At 43.3% G+C, this 25,773-nt stretch overlaps 1 protein-coding gene and 1 long non-coding RNA gene across 2 annotated transcripts; one reads left to right on the top strand and one right to left on the bottom strand.

Moving 5' to 3' along the window:
• Positions 1-3,819: 3,819 nt before the first annotated feature.
• LOC124390122 lies at positions 3,820-24,663 on the bottom strand. Its single transcript, XR_006926687.1, has 2 exons — positions 24,490-24,663; positions 3,820-3,857 (listed from the first exon to the last, which is right to left on the bottom strand). It is a non-coding gene; the product is annotated as an uncharacterized LOC124390122 (long non-coding RNA).
• On the top strand, positions 19,692-24,632 carry LOC124390118 (myelin and lymphocyte protein-like). The gene is made up of 4 exons (XM_046855848.1): positions 19,692-19,849; positions 23,139-23,303; positions 23,716-23,856; positions 24,037-24,632. Exons 1-4 carry the CDS (start codon positions 19,763-19,765, stop codon positions 24,109-24,111), a joined length of 468 nt encoding a protein of 155 aa, XP_046711804.1. The 5' UTR covers positions 19,692-19,762; the 3' UTR covers positions 24,112-24,632.
• Positions 24,664-25,773: the final 1,110 nt, after the last annotated feature.

The following is a 25,773-nucleotide window of genomic DNA, read 5'->3' as shown; positions in this document are numbered from 1 at the left end:
AACGTTCCTTAATGGTTCTGTTTGTTCTCTCTACCACTCCAGCTCAAGAAAAAGAAGTCAAGAAGCTTTTATTGTCATTTCAACCATATATAGCTGACGCAGTACACAGTAAAATGAAACAACGTTCCTCATGAACCCTGGTGCAACAACAACAATCACAGACAACAGAAAAACACAGTTTAAAGGACTAGTAAGTGTCCTCGCCACATAAAGTGCATGTGTGCAACCTGGTGCAAACAGTGCAAAGACAACACAAGACAGTGCAAGACAAATACACAAAACACAAAATACAAAATAGCTCCGCCAGTAAAAGTGTTGTATAGAGACAAAGTGAACAGTAGCAAAATGTAAACAAAATGTTGTGCAAAAGGGCAAATAGCAGCAGTCCAGGAAGATGTGCACAAACGGCATGTAAACAGTTTGTAGTAATAAAGTAATGTAGTGTGAGTGGTACTGAAGTCATGGGTGTGCGAAGTGAGTACAAGTGTGTGTTGAGTCACATAGTTGTGTGTGTGTGTGTGTGTGTGTGTGTGCTTCCGAACCGTTCCCTGATGGCAGGAGGGTGAAGAGTGTGTGTGAGGGGTGTGTGAAAAGGGTGTGTGTGTGTGTATATGAGGGATGTGTGAAGAGTGTGTGTGCGGGGTCTGTGGGGTCGTCCACAATGCTGTTGGCTTTGCGGATGCAGTGTGTGGTGTAAATGTCCATGATAGAGGGGATCCGAGACGGTGCAGTTCCCAAACCAGTCAGTGATGCAGCTGCTCAAAATTTTCTGTTTTCTGTTGAACGTGGTCAGGATGGGAGGGAGGAAGATGGGCTTTCCTTAGCCTTCTCAGGAAGTAAAGATGCTGCTTTGCTTTCTTGGTGATGGAGCTGGTGTTGAGTGACCAGGTGAGATTATCCGCCAAGTGAACACCAAGGAATTTGGTGCTCTTGACGATCTCCATGGATGATCCATCGATGTTCAGTGGAAAATGGTCACTCTGTGCTCTCTTGAAGTCAACAACCATCTCTTTAGTTTTGTCAACGTTCAGACATTGTCAACAGGTTGTTGGCTCCACACCAGGCTGTTAACCGTTGCACCTTCGCTCTGTATGCTGACTCATCGTTCTCATCCATGAACTTAATGATGTGATTCAAGCTGTGCATTGCTACACAGTCGTAAGTCAGCAGAGTAAACAGCAGTGGACTGAGTACACAGCCCTGAGGGGCCTCAGTGTTTAGTGTGGTTGTGCTGGAGATGCTGTTTCCGATCCGGACTGACTGAGGTCTCTCAGTCAGGAAGTCCAGGATCCAATTACAGAGGGAGGTGTTAAGGCCCAGTAGGTTCAGCTTCTCAATTAAGTGCTAAGAGATGATCGTGTTGAATGCTGAGCTGAAGTCTATGAACAGCATCCGTACATAAGAGTCCTTGTTGTCTAGGTGGGTGAGGGCCAGATGAAGGGTCGTGGAGATGGCATCATCCATGAAGCGGTTCATCACAACGGGTGTGAGCATGACGGGACAATAGTCATTGAGGCAGGAGACAGTAGACTTCTTCAGCCCGGTAATGATATTCGTCGTCTTGAGGCACATAGGAACAATGGCACTGCTCAGGGAGATGTTGAAGATGTCGGTGAAGACATCCGCTAGCTGTTGTGCACATTCCCTGAGCCACTTCCGAGTTTAGAGTTTTCCTCACTTCAGCTGTGGTTAGACAGAGCACCTGGTCACTGGGAGGAGGGTCTTCCTTGCCGCTATGTTGTTCTGCACCTCAAACCGGGCATAGAAGTCGTTCAGTGCATCTGGGAGGGAGTCCAGCAGGTGATGTCATCTTGTAGTTCATGATCGCCTGGATGCCCTGCCACATGCGCTGGGTGTCTCCGGTGTCCTGGAAGTGGCCGTGGATTCTCTTGGCATGTGCGCGATTTGCCACTCTGATGGCACGGGACAGTTTGGCCCTTGCTGTCTTTAAGGCCGTCTTGTCCCCTGCTCTGAAGGCGGAGTCTCTTGATTTTAGCAGTGCACGCACCTTAACGGTCATCCATGGCTTCTGGTTGGAGCGTTTAGTGATGGTCTTCGAGATGGTCACGTCATTAATGCACTTGCCGATGTAGCTGGTCACTGTTGACGTGTACTCCTCCAAGTTGATAAAATTGCTGTTGGTTGCAGCTTCCCTATACATGTCCCAGTCAGTGCATTCAAAGCAGTCCTGGAGAGCAGACATGGATTCTTACCTGCTTTTGAGCTGGTCTTGAATGCCTGCTGAGTGGTCTGTATGCTGGGATCAACATAACAGAGATGTGGTCTGAGTACCCAAGGTGGGGGCGGGGCTTCGCCCAGTATGCGCCGCGGATGTTTGTGTAAACAACATCCAGCGTGTTTTGTCCTCTGGTTGCAAAGTCCACATTCAAATTAAATTTAGGGAGCACAGTCCTGAGATTTGCATAGTTGAAATCTCCAGCAAGAATAAACAATCTGTCATTGTGTCTGTTTTGTAGTTCACTAATGGTCCCGTAGAGTAGGCTAAGCGCTTCCTTAGCATTAGCGCTAGGTGGTATGTACACTCCGAGCACAACAGCAGTGGTCAATTCCCGGGGTAAATAAAAAGGACTAGATCTCACAACCATAAACTCAAACAGTGATAAACAGTAGGTGGAAACGTGGCAGGGTTCTTACACCACTCTGTGTTGATGTAAACACACAGACCGCCGCCGCGAGTCTTACCGCACAGAGCTGCATTTCTGTCAACACGAAATGCGGCTAGCCCGTCCAGCTGACTGTGGGTGAGAGGGAGTATTAAAATAACAATCAATTGCTTAGCTTTCAGCCAAAGGTTGTGTTACTTTATAAGCAATAGGTTTGCCCTTGTCACTTTCAATCACACTAGGAATACCAAACATTTTTGTTAGTTTTTTGTGTGACGTTTACATTATCATTATAAATAGCTGTGACTCCGCCTCCTCTGCCATTTAGACGGGGTTGGTGTATGTAACTATACCCAGGAGGACTTGCGTCATTTAATGCTACATATTCATTTGGTTTAATCCACGTTTATGTCAAACACATTATATTAAACTTCTGGTCGCTAGTGGATGTCTTCACCAACATTTTCAACATCTCCCTGAGCAGCGCCATTGTTCCTACGTGCCTCAAGACGAGGAATATCGTTCCCATGCCGATGAAGTCTACTGTCTCCTGCCTCAATGGCTATCGTGCCGTCGCACTCACACCCATCATGATAAAGTGCTTCGAGAGGCTAGTCATGAGGCACATCAAGACCCAGCTTCCAACAACCTTTGTCTCTGAACGTTGACAAAACTAAACAAATGGTTGTTGACTTCAGGAGAACACAGAGTGACCATTCTCCACTAAACATCGATGGATCATCCATGGAGATTGTCAAGAACACCAAATTCCTTGGTGTTCACTTGGCGGATAATCTTACCTGTTCACTCAACACCAGCTCCATCACCAAAAAAGCCCAGCAGCGTCTCTACTTCCTAAAAAGGCTGAGGAAAGCTCATCTCCCTTCCCCCATCCTGATTATGTTCTACAGAGGGACCATTGAGAGCATCTTGAGCAGCAGACCGCAAGACCCTACAGAGGATAGTGAGGACAGCAGATCAGAAGATCATGCACATTTACACCACACACTGCATCTGCAAAGCCAACAGCATTGTGGACAACCCACAAGCACACCACACACGCCTCACACACTCTTCACCCTCCTGCCATCAGGAAAGCAGTTCCGAAGCATTTGGGCCGTCACATCCAGACTGTGTAACAGTTTCTTCCCTCAATCAGGCTTCTCAACAAAGAACTGAACTGAACAGAACTTACACACATACACACACACACACACACACACACACACACACCTGTGTGACTGATCTGTACAACCCGTACTCAACACACCCTTACTCTTTTCTGAACTGCTGCTATATTGCTCTTTTGCACAATATTTTTTTGTTTACATTTTGGCTACTGTTCAATTTTGTTCACTTTGTCTTTTCACAACAGGTTTACTGGCGGAGCTATTTTGTATTTTGTGTTTTGTGTATTTGTCTTGCACTGTCTTGTGTTGTCTTTGCACTGTTTGCACCAGGTTGCACACATGCACTTTATGTGGCGAGGACACTTACTAGTCCTTAACCCTGTGTTTTCTGTTTCTGTGATTGTTGTTGTATGTAGCATCAGGGTTCTGAAGGAACGTTGTTTCATGTCACTGTGTACTGCGTCAGCTATATATGGTTGAAATGACTATAAAAGCTTCTTGACTTGTAAGGTTAGGAAGATCTTACACTATCTTTAGATTAGGTGCTGCTCTGCATTTAGTCATATCTGTTTTATTGTTAATCAGGTTTCTTAAACAGACTTTCTGAGAATTTCTACATTTTGGTTAACATGGAACATGGAGGAAGTCCACATCTGCTCCATGCAGACTGGTGTCCACAAGGCTCAGCACCCTTCCTTTTCTCCATCTATACTCATTCTCTAGGTGAAGTCATATCCTCACATGGGTTTTCTTTTTACTGCTATGCTGATGACGCTCAACTCATCTTCTCCCTTCCTCCACTAGATGCCACAGCTTTCGCTCGGCTCTTGGCATGCTTAAGGGACATACACTATATTGCCTAAAGAATTGGGTCACCTGACATTCCTGCTATATGTGGTTCTTTTTCAAACTGTTACCACAAAGCTGAAGGTACACAATTGTACATGACGTCTTTAGATGCATTATAATCACATTTTGAATTCACCTAAACTTGGAAACCCAAACCTGTTTCAGCATGGCAATGCCCCTGTGCACAAAGCAAGCTCCTTAAAGATCTGGTTTACATGCTTTGGAAAGGAACATCTTGAATGGCCTGCTATAGAGCTCTGATCTAAACCCTATTAAACACCTTTGGGATGAATTGAAATGCTGACTTCACCCCAGGTCTCCTCACCTACATCAGTACCTGCCTTTCATAATACCCTTGTGGCTGCACAATTATCCATAAGCACACTCCAAAATCTAGTGGAACATCTTCCCTGAAGAGTGGAAGGAATTATAAGAGCAAATTGGGACTAAATGTGGAATTGCAATGCTCAAAAATACTTATGACCAGTGACCCAATACTTCTGGCAATAAAGTCTATCTTCATGGATGAGTGCTCATAAATTAAAACTCAACCCCAGTAAAACAGAACTGCTGGTCATCCCAGGTGATTCATCTCCAGGTCAAGATCTTCAAATAACTCTTCATGACTCTCTGCTCTTTCCTTCAGCCACTGCTCACAACCTCGGGGTAACTATCGGGGTAACTATCAACTGTCCTTCTCCTCACATGTTGCTAATGTGGCTAGTTTCTGTTGATTTCTTCTCTACAATATCCAAAGGATTTAACTATTTCCACACAGGCTGCCCAAGTGCTTGTTCAGTCCCTTGTCATTACGAGACTGGACTAGTGCAGCTATTCGTCCACTGCAAATGATCCAAAATGCAGCTGCGCAACTTGTGTTCAACCTGCCCAAGTTTTCTCACACTGCTGCTCCCTCCACTGGCTTCCAGTTGCTTTACATGTCAGATTTGAATGAACTTCCCCTAGATGTCTGAACAGTGGACATCTTTAAGTGACAGGTGAAGACCTCCCTCTTTGTAACACTTTCCAAGTTTGCTTTGATGAAAAAAAAATCTGGAGATGTGAGAGGAGGTCACTGTACTGTGAGTAGAGATGTGAGAGGAGGTCACTGTACAGTAAGTGGAGGTGTGAGAGGAGATCAAGGTACAGTGAGTGGAGGTGTAAGAGAAGGCCAGTGTACAGTCAGTGGAGGTGTGAGAAGAGTTCAGGGTACAGTGAGTGGAAGGGTGAGAGGAGATCACTGTACAGTGAGTGTAGGTGTGAGAGAAGATCACTGTACAGTGAGTGAAGGTGTGAGAGGAGGTCAGGGTACAGTGAGTTTAGGTGTGAGAGGAGTTCAGGGGACAGTGAGTGGAGGTGTGAGAGGAGTTCAGGGTACAGTGAGTGGAGGTGTGAGAGGAGTTCAGGGTACAGTGAGTGGAGGTGTTAGAGGAGGTCAGGGTACAGTGAGTGAAGGTGTGAGAGGAGGTCAGGGTACAGTGAGTGGAGGTGTGAGAGGAGGTCAGGGTAAAGTGAGTGTAGGTGTAGGAAGAGTTCAGGGTACAGTGAGTGGAGGTGTGAGAGGAGGTCAGGGAACAGTGGTGGAGGTGTAAGAGAAGGTCAGGGTACAGTGAGTGGAGGTGAGAGGAGGTCAGGGAACAGTGAGTGGAGGTGTGAGGAGGTCAGGGTACAGTGAGTGAAGGTGTGAGAGGAGGTCAGGGTACAGTGAGTGGAGATGTGAGAGGAGGTCAGGTACAGTGTGAGAGGAGGTGTGAAAGGGGGTGTAAATGGAGGTACAGGGTACAGTTTTATCACTACGGGAAGGTTAGCAGTTTGTGATTGTGAACATTGGTGTGGTTGTTCTGGACACTGTCCAGTGATTTTGACATTGCAATGTGTCTCAAGAAAAAACTCTGTGTGTGTGCGTATGTGTGTGTGTGTGTGTGTGTGTGTGTGTGTGTGTGTGTGTGTGTGTGTGTGTTACATAACATTTTGCTGTAAGAAACCTGAGTCAATAAGATGACACACCCCGATGGCCTGCTGCTGCTGAGTAAAAATGTTGGAACCTAAATCACACACTGATATCCAATCTGGTACCATGCTGTGTGTTCACGCACATACTTCCATTCAGGCCTACAGATTTCTATTACACCTAACACCACAGTCCTATAAACTTTCTCTTTCACTCTCACAGATACTCTTCTATCACAAATCACTCCTGCTATCACTCTTCTCCACCCACTCCACCCTGCCTGCACTCTTTTCTTCACTTCTCTAACACACTCTCCATTACTTTGCACTGTTGACCCCAGGTACCTGAACTCCTGCACCTTCTCCACCTCTTCTCCCTGCAACCGCACCCCTCCACTGCCCTCCCTCTCATTCACACACATGTACTCTGTCTTACTCCTATTGACTTTCATTCCCCTTCTCTCCAAGGTGTACCTCCACCTCTCCAGGCTCTTCTCCACCCTACTCTCACCACAAATCACAATATTATCCACAAACATCATAGTCCATGGAGACTCATGTCTGACCTCGTCCGTCAACCTGTCCATCACCACTTCAAACAGGAAAGGGATCAGATCCTTGATGTAGTCCAACCTCCACCTTGAACCAGTCCATGGTTCCTACTGCACACTTCACTGCTGTCACACTGTCCTCATACATGTCCTGCACCACCCTCACATACTTCTCTGATACACCTGACTTCCTCATACAATACCACAACTCTTTTCTCCACCCTGTCATATGCTTTCTCTAAATCCACAAACACACAATGCAACTCCTTCTGACCTTCTCTATACTTCTCCATCAACATTCTCAAAGCAAATAATGCGTCTGTGGTGCTCTTCCTCGGCATGAAATCATACTGCTGCTCACAGATGGTCACCTCCTCTCTCAGCCTGACTTCCCTTACTCTTTCCCATAACTTCATGGTGTGACTGATCAACTTAATTCCCCTGTAGTTACTGCAGGTCTGCACATCTCCCTTATTCTTAAAGATCAGTATCAGCACACTCGTTCTCCATTCCTTAGTCATCTTCTGACCTTCCAGAATCCTGTTAAACAATCTCCACGCTTCTACCGGTATGTCATCTGGTCCAACCTGGTCTTAAACGCTGCTCTCATTTCCTCCTAACTGATCCTATCCACTTCCTGCTTCACCTCTCCACATCATCCAACCTTCTCTCTCTCTCTCATTTTCCTCATTAATTAGCTGCTCAAAATACTCCCTCCATCTTCTCAACACAGTCTCCTCACTAGTCAACACATTTTCATCTCCATCCTTTATTGCTCTAACTTGCAGCACATCCTTCCCAGCTCGGTTCCTCTGCCTGGCCAATCAGTACAAATCCTTTTCTCCTTCTTCAGTGTCCAACTTCTCCTACAGCTCCTCATATGCCTTTTCCTTGGCTTTTACCACATCCCTCTTTACCTGCTGCTGCATCTCCTTGTTTTCCTGCCTACTTTTCTCATCTCTCTCTTCTTCTTCTTCTTCTTCTTTCGGCTGCTCCCATTAGGGGTCGCCACAGCGGATCATCTGTCTCCATACCACCCTGTCCTCTACATCTGCCTCTTTTACACCAACTACTTGCATGTCTTCCTCACCACATCCATGAACCTCCTTCTTGGCCTTCTTCTTTTCCTCCTACCTGGTGGCTCCATCCTCAGCATTCTTCTACCAATATAATTCATGTCCCTCCTCTGCACATGTCCAAACCATCTCAATCTCTCCTCCCTCACCTTGTCACCAAAACATCCTACATCGCTGTCCCTCTAATAAACTCATTTCTAATCTTGTCCATCCTCGTCACTCCCAACGAAAACCTTAACATCTTCAGCTCTGCCACCTCCAGCTCCGCCTCCTGTCTTTTACTCAATGCCACTGTCTCTAATCCATACAACATCGCAGGTCTCACCACAGTCCTATAAACTTTCCCTTTCATTCTTGCAGATACTCTTCTATCACAAATCACTCCTGTCACTCTTCTCCACCCTGCCTGCACTCTTTTCTTCACTTCTCTAACACACTCTCCATTACTTTGCACTGTTGACCCCAGGTACCTAAACTCCTCCACCTTTTCCAGCTCTTCTCCCTGCAACCGCATCACTCCACTGCCCTCCCTCTCATTCACACACATGTACTCTGTCTTACTCCTACTGACTTTCATTCCCCTTCTCTCCAGCGCATATCTCCACCTCTCCAGGCTCTTCTCAACCTGCTCCCTACTCTTACCACAAATCACAATATCATCCGCAAACATCACAGTCCAGGGAGCCTCCTGTCTGACCTCGTCCGTCAACCTGTCCATCACCACTGCAAACAGGAAAGGGCTCAGGGCCGATCCTTGATGCAGTCAACCTTCACCCTGAACCAGTCTGTCGTACCTACTGCACACTTCACTGCCGTCACACTGTCCTCATACATGTCCTGCACCACCCTCACATACTTCTCTGACACACCTGACTTCCTCATACAATACCACAACTCCTCTCTTGGCACTCTGTCGTCGCTTTCTCTAAATCCACAAATACACAATGCAATTCCTTCTGTCCTTCTCTATACTTCTCCATCAACATCCTCAAAGCAAATAAGGCATCTGTGGTGCTCTTCCTCGGCATGAAACCATACTGTTGCTCACAGATGGTCACCTCTTCTCTCAGCCTGGCTTCCACTACTCTTTCCCATAACTTCATGGTGTGACTGATCAACTTAATTCCCCTGTAGTTACTGCAGGTCTGCACATCTCCTTTATGCTTAAAGATCGGTACCAGCACACTTCATCTCCATTCCTCAGGCATCTTCTCACCTTCCAAAATCCTGTTAAACAATCTGGTCAAAAACTCCACTGCCATCTCTCCTAAACATCTCACGCTTCTACCGGTATGTCATCTGGTCCAACCGACTTTCCTCTTCATCCTCTTAATCGCTGCTCTCACTTCCTCCTTACTAATCCTATCTACATCCTGCTTCACCAACTCCACATCATCCAACCTTCTCTCTCTCTGATTTTCCTCATTCATCAGCTGCTCAAAATACTCCCTCCACCTTCTCAACACACTCTCCTCACTAGTCAACACATTTCCTCTCCATCCTTTACTGCTCTAACTTGCAGTACATCCTTCCAGCTCGGTCCCTCTGCCTGGCCAATCGGTATAAATCCTTTTCTCCTTCCTTAGTGTCCAACCTCTCATACAGCTCCTCATATGCCTTTTCCTTGGCTTTCGCCACATCCCTTTTACCTGCTGCCGCATCTCCTTGTACTCCTGCCTACTTTTCTCATCACTCTGTCTATCCCACTTCTGTTTTGCCAACCTCTTTCTCCTTATGCTCTCCTGCACTTCCTCATTCCACCACCACGTCTCCTTGTCTTGCTTTCTATTTCCAGATGTCACACCAAGTACTTTTCTAGCTGCCTCCCTCATCACTCCTGCAGTAGTTGCTCAATCATCCAACACCTCTTCAACACCACTGAGCCCCTGTCTGACCTCTTCCCTGAACCTTACACTACACTCTTCCTCCTTCAGTTTCCACCATCTTATTCTTCTTTCAGTCCTCACTCTCCTCCTCTTCTTCTTCACCTCCAAAACCATCCTACAGACCACCATCCGATGCTGTCTAGCTACACTGTCCCCTGCCAACACCTTACAGTCTCCAATCTCCTTCAGGTTGCATATCCTGCATAGCACATAGTCCACCTGTGTGCACCTTCCTCCACTCTTATATGTCACCCTGTGATCCTCCTTCTTCTTAAAATAAGTGTTCACCACTGCCATTTCCATCCTTTTAGCAAAATCTACCACCATCTGCCCTTCCACATTCCTCTCCTTAAAACCATACCTACCCATCACCTTCTCATCACCTCTGTTCCCTTCACCTACATGCCCATTAAAGTCTGCCCCAATCACCAATCGTTCTTTCCTAGGTACACCATCTACCACTTCATCTAATTCACTCCAGAATCTTTCCTTCTCCTCCATCTCACAGCCAACTTGTGGAGCATAGGCACTGATGACATTTATCATCATCCCTTCAACTTTCAGCTTCACGATCATCACCCTATCAGAAACTCTCTTCACCTCCACTACACTCTTACTGTACTCTTCCTTCAGAATCACCCCTACACCATTTCTCTTTCTATCCACACCATGATAAAACAGTTTAAATCCACCTCCAATGTTCCTGGCCTTACTCCCTTTCCACTTGGTCTCCTGAACACACAACATCTCTACCTTTCTCCTCTCCATCATATCAGCTCCCTCTCTCCCTTTACCTGTCATAGTACCAACATTTAAAGTACCAACCCGAACCTCCACTCTCCTCCACTTCTCCATTCCCTGCTGTCTCTGTAGACGTCTTCCTCCTCTCCTTCTCCTCCTTCGGCCAACAGTAGCCCAATTTCCACCGGTACCGTCGGCTAACGATACCTGTGGCGGTCGTTGTTAACCCGGGCCTCGACTGATCCGGTATGAAATTCTCATTTATGATCCGCATATTTGATTTGGCACATGTTTTTAAGCTGGATGCCCTTCCTAACGCAACCCTCCCCATTTACCCGGGCTTGGGACCGGCACTAAGAGTGCACTGGCTTGTGCATCCATAATGGCTGGGTTACTTTTCTCATCTCTCTGTCGATCCCAATTCTGTTTCTCCAACCTCTTTCTCCTTCTGCTCTCCTGCACTTCGTCTCTTTGTCGTCATTTCTATTTCCAGATGTCACACCAAGTACCTTTCTATCTGTCTCCCTTATTACTTCTGCAGTAGTTCCCCAATCATCCAGCACCTCTTCACCACCATTGAGCTCCTGTCTGACCTCTTCCCTGAACCTCACACTACAGTCTTCCTTCTTCAGCTTCCACCATCTTATTCTTCTTCTAGTCCTCACTTTCCTCCTCTTCTTCTTCACCTCCAAAACCATTCTACAGACCACCATCCGATGCTGTCTAGCTACACTGTCCCCTGCCAACACCTTACAGGCTCCAATCTCCTTCAGGTTGCATCTCCTACATAGAACATAGTCCACCTGTGTGCACCTTCCTCCACTTATATGTCACCCTGTGATCCTCCTTCTTCTTAAAATACGTGTTTACCACTGCCATTTCCATCCTTTTAGCAAAATCTACCACCATCTGTACACCTGAAGGTACACCTTCTACGACTTTATCTAATTCACTCCAGAATTTTTCCTTCTTCTCTATCTCACAACCCACTTGTGGAGCATAAACACTGAAGACATTTATCATCACCCCTTCAACTTTCAGCTTCACGATCATCACCCTATCAGAAACTCTCTTCACCTCCACTACACTCTTACTGTACTCTTCCTTCAGGATCACCCCTACACTATTTCTCTTTCCATCCACACCATGATAGAACAGTTTAAACACCTCCAATGTTCCTGCTCTTACTCCCGTTCCACTTGGTCTCCTGAACACACAACATCTCTACCTTTCTCCTCTCCATCATATCAGCTCCCTCTCTCCCTTTACCAGTCATAGTAGCAACATTTAGAGTACCAACCTGAACCTCCACTCTCCTCCACTTCTCCTTTCCCTGCTGTCTCCGTAAACGTCTTCCTCCTCTCCTTCTCCTCCTTCGGCCAACAGTAGCCCAATTTTCACTGGTACCCTGTTGTTAATGATACCTGTGGTGGTTGTTAGTAATCCGGGCCTCGACCGATCCGGTATGAAATTCTGATTCGTGATCCACATATTTGATTTGGCACATGTTTTACTCTGGATGTCCTACATAACAAAAACCTCCACATTTACCCGGGCACCAAAAGTGCATGTCACCACTATGAGTGGGTCCTATAACATTCTGATTAATTCCAACTGAATCTAGAATGGACACAACTGCTGCTGTTAAGGAGTTTTCCTAATTATCATAATCAATATTAAAGTCACCAACAATTAATACTTTGTGTAAAGAAGCAGCTGGATTTGTGATCTGCAAATTCTATGAGAAAATCAGAGTCAGATCAGACTTGTTTTTGAAAGCTACATACAGTGAGGAAAATAAGTATTTGAACACTGCTATTTTGCAAGTTCTCCCACTTAGAAATCATGGAGGGGTCTGAAATTGTCATCGTAGGTGCATGTCCACTGTGAGAGACATAATCTAAAAAAAAAATCTAGAAATCACAATATATGATTTTTTAACTATTTATTTGTATGATACAGCTGCAAATAAGTATTTGAACTCCTGTCTATCAGCTAGAATTCTGACCCTCAAAGACCTGTTAGTCTGCCTTTAAAATGTCCACCTCCACTACATTTATTATCCTAAATTAGATGCACCTGTTTGAGGTCGTTAGCTGCATAAAGACACCTGTCCACCCCATACAATCAGTAAGAATCCAACTACTAACATGGCCAAGACCAAAGAGCTGTCCAAAGACACTAGAGACAAAATTGTACACCCCCACAAGGCTGGAAAGGGCTACGGGGAAATTGCCATGCAGCTTGGTGAAAAAAGGTCCACTGTTGGAGCAATCATTAGAAAATGAAAGAAGCTAAACATGACTGTCAATCACCCTCAGACTGGGGCTCCATGCAAGATCTCACCTCGTGGGGTCTCAATGATCCGAAGGAAGGTGAGAAATCAGCCCAGAACTACATGGGAGGAGCTGGTCAATGACCTGAAAAGAGCTGGGACCACCGTTTCCAAGGTTACTGTTGGTAATACACCAAGACGTCATGGTTTGAAATCATGCATGGCACGGAAGGTTCCCCTGCTTAAACCAGCACATGTCCAGGCACGTCTTAATTTTGCCAATGACCATTTGGATGATCCAGAGGAGTCATGGGAGAAAGGCATGTGGTCAGATGAGACCAAAATAGAACCTTTGGGTCATAATTCCACTAAACGTGTTTGGAGGAAGAAGAATGATGAGTACCATCCCAAGAACACCATCCCTACTGTGAAGCATGGGGTGGTAGCATCATGCATTGGGGGTGTTTTTCTGCACATGGGACTGCACATGCGACTGCACTGTATTAAGGAGAGGATGACCGGGGCCATGTATTGCGAGATTTTGGGGAACAACCTCCTTTCCTCAGTTAGAGCATTGAAGATGGGTCGAGGCTGGGTCTTCCAACATGACAATGACCCGAAGCACACAGCCAGGATAACCAAGGAGTGGCTCTGTAAGAAGCATATCAAGGTTCTGGTGTGGCCTAGCCAGTTTCCAGACCTAAACCCAATAGAGAATCTTTGGAGGGAGCTCAAACTCCGTGTTTCTCAGCGACAGGCCAGAAACCTGACTGATCTAGAGAAGATCTGTGTGGAGGAGTGGGCCAAAATCCCTCCTGCAGTGTGTGCAAACCTGGTGAAAAACTACAGGAAACGTTTGACCTCTGTAATTGCAAACAAAGGCTCCTGTACCAAATATTAACATTGACTTTCTCAGGTGTTCAAATACTTATTTGCAGCTGTATCATACAAATAAATAGTTAAAATCATACATTGTGATTTCTGGATTTTTTTTTTTTAATTATGTCTCTCACAGTGGACATGCACCTACGATAACAATTTCAGACCCCTCCATGATTTCTAAGTGGGAGAACTTGCAAAATGGCAGAGTGTTTAAATACTTATTTTCCTCACTGTATGTAACAAACTTCAAATGTGTTAAATTTGTGTTTTGTTTTTTTGTGTGACGCTTAGATTATTATTATAAATAGGTGAGACTCCGCCTCCTAGACGGGGTTGGTGTATGTAACTATACCCAGGAGGACTCGCTTAGTTTAATGCTACATATTTATTCAGTTTAATCCACGTTTCTGTTAAACACAGTGCATTAAACTTCTGATTGGTAATCATTTCATTTATAGTCAGCGCTTTTGACGTGAGAGATCTAATATGCAACAATTCTATTTTTTAGATCAGAGGTATTTCTTATTTTAGCAGTATTTCTAAGGTGAAAGAAAGCTATCCTTGAGCCTCAGAGAAAAGACTAGAGAACATATAAAGAACATCTTATTCATTCTTTATTAACACATAATCTGTGTAAATCTGCTTTGAGACAATGTCCATTGTTAAAAGCGCAATACAAATAAAATGTGAATTGAACTGAATAGAGTCAATAATCACACCAAGGTCTTTTACTTCTGTGTGCACTGAGGCAGAAAGACCACCCAGAGATGCTATACAATCAGGAAGCCTATACTTATAGGAACCTGAATGCTTTTTGGGGGAAATTTGGAGTTAAACTTTTCATTGTGTACTTTTGAGGGGTGACTGTTAATTTGATTCAATTGACATTAATTATTTTATTCGTATAACACATTTAACAATCGTCATTGTCCCAAAGAAGCTATACAAAGATTATAAAATATAAATTTATGTTAGTGCTTAAATCTTATTCCTAATTAACAAGCCAGTGAAGATAATCCCTGAGATTATTACCAAGAATTCTATAAATGAAAATAAACTGAATATCCAGCACACCTGTGTAGGAGCTCAAAAAACTTTAACAGCTCGGATAATGTGTGTGTGTGTGTGTGTGTGTGTGTGTGTGTGTGTGTGTGTGTGTGTGTGTTTTAACACTTCAGGCTGCATTCATCTCATTGCAGCACACGGGAGAAATATGATCTGAACATTCCCTGACGCAGACCTGCCTGGCTGACACTGAAAATTAACACATGATCATGACACGTGACTCTGTTGGAAAGGTAACAAAGTAATGCATTGATAGCAAAAAAAATAGGAAGAAAATCTTTAGGTAAATTATCGTTATTAAACGATATCTAAAAAAAGACAGTGTTTCATGTACCCTGTTGCTGTGGTAACAGGCACACACAGAAACAAACAGATAGCCTGTTCTGATGTGAATGATGTCAGAAGTTGTAAGAGCTGCCCTAACCCTAACCGTCTCATAACGAGAAGGTGTGTAAGAACCGGTCTTAGCAGGGAGGAGAAGAAGGACAGGAGTTCGGAGACAGAAAGAAGAAAGTGTGTGTGTGTGTGTGCATTGTTGAAGCTGCATGTATCTTTCAGGCCTTATCAGTAAAATTTTGGAACAAACACATACTGTTTTTTTTACTTACTTTATCAGGTAGATGGTTTAACGTAAGTGTTATTGCAACTAAGTAATCCCAAACTATTGCATTAACCCTCACCAAAGTAACCCTCACCACAATAACCCTCACCACAGCAACCTTACCATAGTAACCCTTACCACAGCAACCCTTACCATGGTAATCTTTACCACAGCAACCCTCAAAGTAACCCTCACCACAATAACCCTCACTACAGCAACCCTTACCGTGGTAACCCTTACCAAAGCAACCCTCAAAGTAACCCTCACCACAGTAATTCTTAACACGGTAGCCCTTACAGTAACCCTCCCAGTAACCCTGACCAAAATAACCCTCACTACAGTAACCTTTACTAAAGTAGCCCCTCACAGTAACCTACTACAAAATAACGCTTACTACAGTAATCCTTAAAGTAACCCTCACCACAGTAACCCTTACCATAGTAGCCCTCACAGTAACCCTCACCATAGTAACCCTCACAGTAACTCTCACAAAAGCCCTCACAGTAATCCTCACCACAGTAACCAGTAACCCTCACCACAGTAACCCTCAGAGTAACCCTCACCACAGTAACCCTCACAGTAACCCTTACCACAGTAACCAGTAACCCTCAGAGTAACCCTCACCACAATAATCCTCACAATAACCCTCACAGTAACCCTCACCATAGTAGCCTTCACAGTAACCCTCACCACAGTGACCCTCAAGTCAAGTTTATTTCTATTGCGCTTTTCACAACAGACATTGTCTCAAAGCAGCTTTACAGAATTTAAGAGTGAAGGTGAATGATGTGTATTTATCTCTTGATAAATACACATGAGCAGCCATGGAGACTGTGGCAAGGAAAAAACCCTTAGATGTTATGAGGAAGAAACCTTGAGAGGAACCAGACTCAAAAACAAAACCTCATCCTCATTTGGGTGACATCAAAAGTGTGATTATAGTCTTTACACACTACAGAACACTGGAGAGTGAGAACTAACATGAGCACTTGAGTGTGTGATTATGAGTGATGATCTTTCTTATCCAGTCATATGAGATTATGGAACCAGGAGCTACTGAGCAACTCATAAAATAGCTCAACATTTGCGATCATCACAGATCCAACACCAGCTTCTCCATGCCAGAGCCATTAAACACTCAAAGAGGTCCAGTGTCCAAACTGCACATGAAGTGGGATCCAATTGGTGCTGGTACGTCTCTGGGTGATTCGGGATGTTTGTGGGGTCATTATCTACTTCTTTAAAGGTCTATAATCTTCATGAGGTGGGATGTGACTGGAGCTGGCGCAACCTCAGGATGCCTCGGGATGGTAAAAGATATACCTTTATTCGTCCCACAGTGGGGAAATTTCTTTGTTACAGCAGCAAAGGAAAGAAATAAAAATAAAAAAAATTATAATAAATGCAAATATATAAAAAGAATATACACATACTATAATATACAGTATATACACAGTACAATGTATACTTGTGTAATGTGTACAAGGGTTAATAACTGCAGTTTGAAGGATTTAGGTACAAAAACAGTGCTAGTGGAAGAGTTTATTATTTTGAAAACAGGTTCAATTACCTCTGGAATGATCTGTTTGAGGAAACTTGTAGGCGAGGGATCGAGAATGCAGGTTGATGATTTTGATGAGGAAATAAATGAAATGAAGTCATTCTCTTAAATATAAGTAAAACGTCTCTAGGTTACGACCATATCCCTAGAGGGAATGAGACGCTGCGTCGAAACACTATGGGAAGGCATATCGTTACGACGCAGCTCGAGTTCCTGAAGGGGAACCCTGTAGACAGCAGTGTCATTATAACAGACCATCAATTACAAAGTTTTACTCCTATTCAATATATGCTCGTTCAGGTAAGCGCTTTGTGTGTGTTATCTATGCAGTCATGAGCTTAAATGCAGGCAAAATTCCGTCTGCGTGTTTCCTGCTTGCCGCGATTAATTTTGGGGGGGGGGCAGGCAGCCGATGTGTTGTTTGCTTAGCTTAGGAGTGTGCTTAGTCGGCTCTCGAGGGTATCGGTTGTTAGCATTTTAGCCATGCCTGGCGGCTGCTTCTTCTCCTGGTACAGGCAGCGCAGCGTTACATGTCTCTCTCTCCGAGGAGGATGAGATGATGGATGCTAGCGAGCTTGCGGACTCCTCACAGCCTGTGCTGTACGAGGAGCTCCTTGAGGTCGTGGCATAGGCCGGGTCCAAGCTGGATCTAGCTTGGCCATTCGTGTAGCAGAAGCAACGCGCACCCAGTGAGCTGGATGAGCGTTTCCTACGCCCTGTGTCACAGCCTCAGCGCTTTCCCTGATCTGCGCACCGAGGTGTCTGGGTCCTGGGAGGCCCGTGTGCATGCGTGCTTTTCCAATGTTTCTCGCTGTGCGTGAATGTTATTGGGTCTAAGTAGCACGGCTACGGGACGATGCCGCTTGTGGTAGTATCGCTAGCTAGCTATCTCTCCCTGAGTGCTGCATCTATGAAGGCTTTCGGTTTGCTTATGAAGAGCCGCTTGGCTCTGCTGGGTAGGGCTACACGGCGGGTCAGGCTGCGGGTTGTTTCCACACGATGAGTGTGTTGTAGGCATACCAGGCTGGCCTGCTATGAAGAGATGGTGTGAGCTTCCTTGTGAGCGCCACGGTGACCCATCCTGGCCTGACCTGGTGACGCTGTGGGTAAGGGCGATTGCTGGTGGGTTCAGGAGACCGTGGTGGCATTTTAGTGGTAGTTCCCCGCCACTCTAATGGGGCTGCTTGGCAGCCTCTCCCTGGTACGTCCAGGCACAGCGAATTAGCCCGGTAAGAGAGCGTTGCCACCCGATTCCCACGGGGAGGTCCTAGGGGCCCCTGGCGACTCTCTGTGCCCAAGGTGGGGCGGGACGACCTGAGGTTCTGTGGTTGCGTAAGCCTGATGGCCTGCATCTTAACTATCCAAACTATTTTATAAATAACCCTGTAGACAGCCCAGTATAACAGACCATCAATTACAAAGTTCCCCTTCAGGAACTCGAGTGGCGTTTCGACGCAGCTCGAGTTCCCTCTGGGATCTAGGGTTACGGTCGTAACCTAGAGACATTATTTATAAAATAGTTTGGATTTATTTTAATCGTCTGGATTTCTTGCCTGATGTTTTCAAATTTATTATTAAAAAAGTTCATGAAATCATTAATACCTAATGATGGTGTGCATGTGAGTGCAGTGCTTTTATTTCATGTTCATTTTGCTACCGTGCTGAATAAAAATCTAGGATTCTGCTTGTTATTTTCTATGAGAGAGGAGAAATATGCTGATTAGCAGCACTAAGAGATTTTCTAAAACTTCAATGCTATTTGAAATACTGTCAATTTGTTTTGACGCCCTTTACATTCTAATTTCTGAGTGGTTTGTTTTAAGGTGCATTATACCACAGTGAAAATTTCTCCCCGATCATTTTGGTCTTAAGAGGAGCTCCATCATAGGAGACCCGTCACTATTGTGAAATGTGTTTTCGGAATTGCGGAGATGTGAAGCTTAAATGCCCTCAAGGCAGTTTTTATACCTCCATATCAAACACTTTTTTGTTTAAAGCTTTACAGCAAGGAAAGGGGCGGATTCCTGATCACATCCTTTAACCCACACACTCTTTACTCATTATTTAGAAAACGCATGTGTGTGTGTGTGTGTGTGTGTGTATGTGTGTGTGTGTGTATGTGTATTGTCCGTTCAAATTTGGATCATGAAAATGATGGTGCACCTACAGGTGTGGTGTGTGTGCTGCAGTCTTGGCTCATGGACACACCTTTCCTCCTGCACACACACCGATGCACGCACACACACACACACACACACACACACACACACACACACACACACACACACACACACACACACACACACTTTCCCATTATTGTGGAAACATGCCATTACACGTAATTCTGATCAGACCAGTCCACTCTGTTCCTCCTCCTCACACATCCAAGAACACGAGCCAAGAGATTTACCTGAACACAAAAGCAGCCAAAGAGGAGGAACAGGTGGAGGAGAAGGAGTGGAGGAGAGGAAGGAGGAGGAGAGCAAGCTTTATAAAGCACCCAACATCTCTGTGAACTCATTTTGTAGTTGAATAGACACAAACACACATACACACACACACAGTAGGATTATGGCCTCTTCAGTGACTGGGAATGGGCTTCCGAGTGGGTGTAAGATTTTCACCACCATGCCTGACATCCTCTTCATCCCAGAATTTGTAAGTAAAAAAATGTATATTTATCAATATATAAATGTGTGTCTCTGTGTGTGTGTGTGTGTGTGTGTGTGTGTGTGTGTGTGTGTACTAAATCATATAAGTTAATAATGACCTTTCTTCTGCTTGAATGAAAGCAAAGTGAAGGTCATGCTTGAGTGATGAAGGGGTTGTGGATGTGTAAGGAGCTTGAGACACACACACACACACACACACACACACACACACACACACACACACACAGAGCTCTATTACATACTATTTATGTATCAGGTTGATATATTACATGTACCTACTCTATTGAAGAAATGCAGAGAGAGAGCGCGAGAGAGAGAGAGAGAGAGAGAGAGAGATAGAGAGAGAGAGATATGGAAGGAGGAGTTTTTAAAACTTAAACTTCTGTTTTATTTTTGACTGATTTATCGTCTTCTTCTGTGTACAACATACACCACCACCACCACCACCACCACCACCACCACTACTACTACTAATCACTTAATTATAAACATTTATTACATACAACTAAAAATAATACAAAATAATAACAATAATAATTTAAACAGTATATAATACAACACAATATGATAATAATAATAATAATAATAATAATAATAATAATAATAATAATACATTGATTACAGTGTGGGTTCTTGTGAGATTGTAAATGTTTCTTTGTTGTACGTTGTTGTGAATGAAAGCAGTTTAAAGGTGTTCTATTGTAATGTTGTGTGTTTCTGAGTTGGGACAGAAATACGTCAACACAAAGCAGTTAGTGTGTACATAAAGCTGAACACGGAGCTGAGTGTAAACACCACACAACAGCTGGCCAGATCTCTGACACGCCTGGAATTTCCAGTTCAGTTTCTCTAAAACTGTTAAGGAGAGCAGCCTCTGATATCCCTCTGTTCCTCATCATCATCATCTCAGAAATCATCTGAGATGAGCGAAAACTGTGTGTGTGTGTGTGTGTGTGTGTGTGTGTGTGTGTGTGTGTTCATCAAATTCCAGAGTTTTCATCTTCAACTCATTACTTTATTCAAAAACACATTACAGGATAATCTAACACACACACACACACACACACACACACACACACACACACACACACACACACACATAATATACAGGAGTGAGTATCATGGTGTGCAGGTAAATTACAGATGATATGTGATAAGATCAGTGTGGACATGTGAGACAGAGACATGAACCTTTGTTACTACAGCATGAAGGACAGGTGTGAGGTGGAGCTGTTAGGTGTGAGGTGTAAGGTGGAGGTGTGAGGTGGAGGTTCGAGGTGGAGGTTCGAGGTGTGAGGTGGAGGTGGAGGTGTGAGGTGGAGGTTCGAGGTGTGAGGTGGAGGTGGAGGTGGGAGGTGGAGGTTCAAGGTGGAGGTGTCAGGTGAAAGTAGGAGGTGGAGTCTCGAGGTAGAGGTGTGAGGTGGAGGTGGAGGTGGGAGGTGGAGGTTCAAGGTGGAGGTGTCAGGTGAAAGTAGGAGGTGGAGTCTCGAGGTAGAGGTGTGAGGTGGAGGTCTGACACTTTATAGCCCTTTGGATTGAATTAAGCCTCAGAATTTTCCCTCCATTTACATTTGTGGCATTTAGTGACATAAAAATGTGCTTTGAGTCTCTAATAATGAATGAATCTACACTGGATTACAAACTTAATATAAATCACACTACAACTCTGTTTACAGGTTTTTATTTATTTATTTGTTTGTTTGTTTGTTTGTTTATTTATTTGTTTGTTTGTTTTTTATTTGTTTATTTGTTTATTTAACAAAGGAAACTTGGAAAGTGTTAGTTTAAGTGTTTCAGGAAGGTCTTCAACCATTGCTTGAAGATAGCCAGGGACTCCACTGTTCAGACATCTAGGGGAAGTTCATTTAACCACATCAGTGCCAGAACAGTGAAGAGCCTTGGGCCATCCTACTGTCTGTGAGAACCTCAGTGTAGTTCATCTTTCCTGCTCAGGTTCTTCACTTAGTTCAAGATCTTCTCACTCTCACTACTGATGGCTAGTAGAAGTTCAGGAGTGCAGAACTCCCATTATTTAGAGCTCCTTAGAGAGTGGGTGTGGACAGTGCTCTCAGTCTGACCTGAGGAACTTCTGGAAGCTCAACACAATGAGTAGCTTAGTAGTTTTCCTTGCAACTGTGAAATATTTTATCGGCTGTGATGTAACTTTGTATGAAAGAAGAAGCCAAATGTTGCAGATCTGCAGCAGGATGTCTGAAGCACATGTTGCTCAACTCTCTAATGAAAGTGGAGTGATGAAAGATGATGAAAGAAAACGTGATTAATGGAGGTATAAAGGTGTGCTAATGTATTTGAGTAGATATCTGATCTGCATTAGCGTTTGTGTATGGAGAGAGATGATGAAATATCAGAGTGAGATCTGATTATAATGTGTACTCAGTCCGAGGTGCAGATCAGATTTCTGCTTTTTTATCTCACTTTCAAACCTCCACAGGCTGAAACTCACTGTTTAATTAAGGTGGAGACATCAGCATGCGGTGACACAAGAGTGTACCAACACACACACACACACACACACACACACACACACACACACACACACACACACACACACACACCAGTTGTTTTCATTGTTACATGATGTTCATGGTGACGTAACTGTACAGTTTCACTCTCAATCACACCAACAAGTTCATTACAGTTACAGCCTCAATGTTTTATCTTTTCTATTTATTCATTTATTTGTTTGTTTGTTTGTTTGTTTAATGATCACTTATTGAGTTTTTCTACTTAATGAGTTTTTCTAACTTTTAACATAACTTTTTCTAACAGAACTTTTATTTCTTCTCATTTCTACACATAAACATTGAACATTCCTTAAGTTCAGATTTAATATAAACAAGTTTGTAATTACATTTTAATAATGACAGATTTTAATTGGAATGAATGTTTTATGACTGATGATATTTTACCAGTTCACTTCTCTACAAGATTCCACAAAAAAGGAAATTAGTTTCCTTTATATTTTTAACTAAAAGAAAAAACATTTCTATAAAATAAACATATAATCATAATAAATACCTTGCAAATGTATTTAATGTTGTAGTAATAAAAAAGTCCCTCAAAAATCCAAAATATTTATTTTTAAATAAATACTTAAAAAAATCTCCCAACTTCAGGAGTAAAAACCAGATTAAAACTGGAGTAGTGTGAATGTTTCCTTCAGCTGTGTGTTTGGATTGTGGAGTTTGAATCCCTTTTTGAGTGCTGTAGAATGTTAAGCGTGAGGTGTGAGGTGTGTGTGGGTCTCTGTGCAGATCTTTGGAGGTCTGACATGGTGTCTGGTTGCTTCTACTCGAGTGGATCCTGCGAACCCTCAGGGCTGGGTGATGTTTGTCTCCATCTTCTGCTTTGTCTTCACCACACTGTATTTCATCATTTACCTTGCTGGAGGAAACCAGAGCAGTGTGTGGCCTGGCCTGGTAATTACACACACACATCGTTATGTAATTATATCTTTAAAGTCGTTTACACCTGAGCTGTAGCTGATTGGGCGGGAGGTTGGTCTTAACTTTCACACATTTATTATATTTTATTTAGCAATCACTAATCTAATCACTGACAATCACACATTATAATTCTTTCCGAAATTTCTGTTCTTATGATTAATAAAACTGTAATTCATTAGTCAATGAAAGTGTATTTTCTCAGCAGAAATAATGTCAGAGTTACAGTGATAATGATTTGAGTATTATAATTCTTATTATAAAGAAAACATGTCTAATGTAAGATTTTCTATCTTTGATGAATTGAAATAAAGTCTATTTTTTTGAAGCAGATAAAATAAAGCTGCTGTTTCTATGGCAGCTGATAAATCATGATGTCTTTCTGCAGGACGTCGCGTATCATTTCATCGCAGTTCTTTTCTATCTGAGCTCATCAGTATCTCTGGCCTATGTCACGCTCTTCTACAAGGAGAGTTTAAATCAAGGAAATGATGTACTGAAGTCGTATCAGGAGAACATCTCTGCTGTGGTGAGAAACACACTGATCTCAGAACAGATTCGTCTTTATTTCCAAATATTGTGTTTTAATTGGACCTCACTGCAGAAATACACAACACAGCAAATACACACATCTAATCTATTTTCTATCATTACCCTCTGTGTGTGTGTGTGTGTGTGTGTGTGTGTGTGTGTGTGTGTGTGTGTTTAGGTGATGTCATTTGTAGCCACACTTCTCTACTTCCTCCATGCCATCTTCTCTGTGCTCCGGTGGAAATCCTCCTGAAAAGCAGCATTTAAAAAATATATAAATAAAAAAAAAAAAAAAAAACAACCATCGTCACCTCAAAGACACAAGATTACACAAAACTACACAAAATTTACTTAAAACTAAACCCGAACCACAAAAAGATTTAAACCAGTCCCGTTGTAAAAGAGTAAAGTGTCCAGTAGGGGGAAGCAGGGAGCATTAACACTGATGAGGTTTGTGCTGATGTTGTGAAGGTTGAAAGACCAGATCCCCGAATCTCCCTTCTATAAATAAACAGTAATACAGGAAGAGCTCGAGGTAGATTTCTCTCATACCTTTGTTCATTTTACAGAATCTATTCTTTTACTGTACCATTTGTTCAATTTTTCAAACATTTAAAGACCAGCATGAGACACACACACACACACACACACACACACACACATTATTATTATTCCTGTTTGTTCTTGAGTTGTTTGATTTTGTGTGTTTCCTGAACTGTTCTGATCTTAGAGTCGCCGCTGATTCTCCATCAATAAACTAGTTTTATACACAGATCTGATGCAGTGTTAGAGAGAGTACATTTCCCTGTACACACACACACACACACACACACACACACACACACACACACACACACACACACACACTGCCACACCCTCTTTAAAAGTATGTTTGGGGTTTTTTCCTTCACAGTAGTAACTGTGTTAAAGCCTAAATAAATACAATAATCAAATTTTCCACAGAAACCTGAAGCAGCTGAGCAGCTTTATTCACCATAACATTTCGTATGATTTTATTATCAGCTTTTTTCTTTTTACACAAATATATTCAATAATTACAAATAAACTGTTTAACAAATTACACAGTCTGCTGGATACAACACACACACACACACACACACACACACACACACACACACACACACACACATATATACACATATACACACATACCCTGGGTTTGAGAGGCAGATGGGGGGGTGATGTGTAATGCCGGATCGACTGGGTCCTTCAGCACAGGATAAATATTATTTTTCTCCTGAGGGAATTGTTTACCTCATTCATTTATTTGATCTCATATTAACAGTCGGCTCAAGTACAGTTTAAAGAGTACAAATTACCTTCTTATGAATTTTTCATAACCTTCGAGCAGTAACTCTGTATCTGAAGCAGTTAAGAAACTGCAAGCTCACTGATTATTGTACCACACTGACCAGCCAATCACAGTGATCCAAGTCAAGTTTATTTCTATTGCGCTTTTTACAAAAGATGTTGTCTCAAAGCAGCTTTACAGAATTTTAAGAATGAAGGTGAATGGTGTGTGTTTATCCCTGATGATCACCATGGAGACTGTGGTGAAGGAAAAACTCCCTTAGATGTTATGAGGCAGAAACCTTGAGAGGAACCAGACTCAAAAGCAGAACCTCATCCTCATTTGGGTGACATCAAGAGTGTGATTATAGTCTTTACACACTACAGAACACTGGAGAGTGAGAACTAACATGAGCACTGGAGTGTGTGATTATGACTGATGTTCTTTCTACAGTTATGATTATAAAACTAGGAGCTAATGAGCTCAACTTCTAAAATGATCACAGATCCAACACCAGCTCCTCCATGCCAGAGCCTTTAAACACTCCAGGAGGTCCAGTGTTCAAACTCCACATGAAGTGGGATCCAATGGCGCTGGTACGTC

Source organism: Silurus meridionalis, chromosome 8, assembly GCF_014805685.1.
Source record: "Silurus meridionalis isolate SWU-2019-XX chromosome 8, ASM1480568v1, whole genome shotgun sequence".
NCBI classification, from domain to species: domain Eukaryota; kingdom Metazoa; phylum Chordata; class Actinopteri; order Siluriformes; family Siluridae; genus Silurus; species Silurus meridionalis.
Note: the sequence above shows the minus strand (reverse complement) of the source record. Positions and strands in the feature narration are given on the sequence as shown.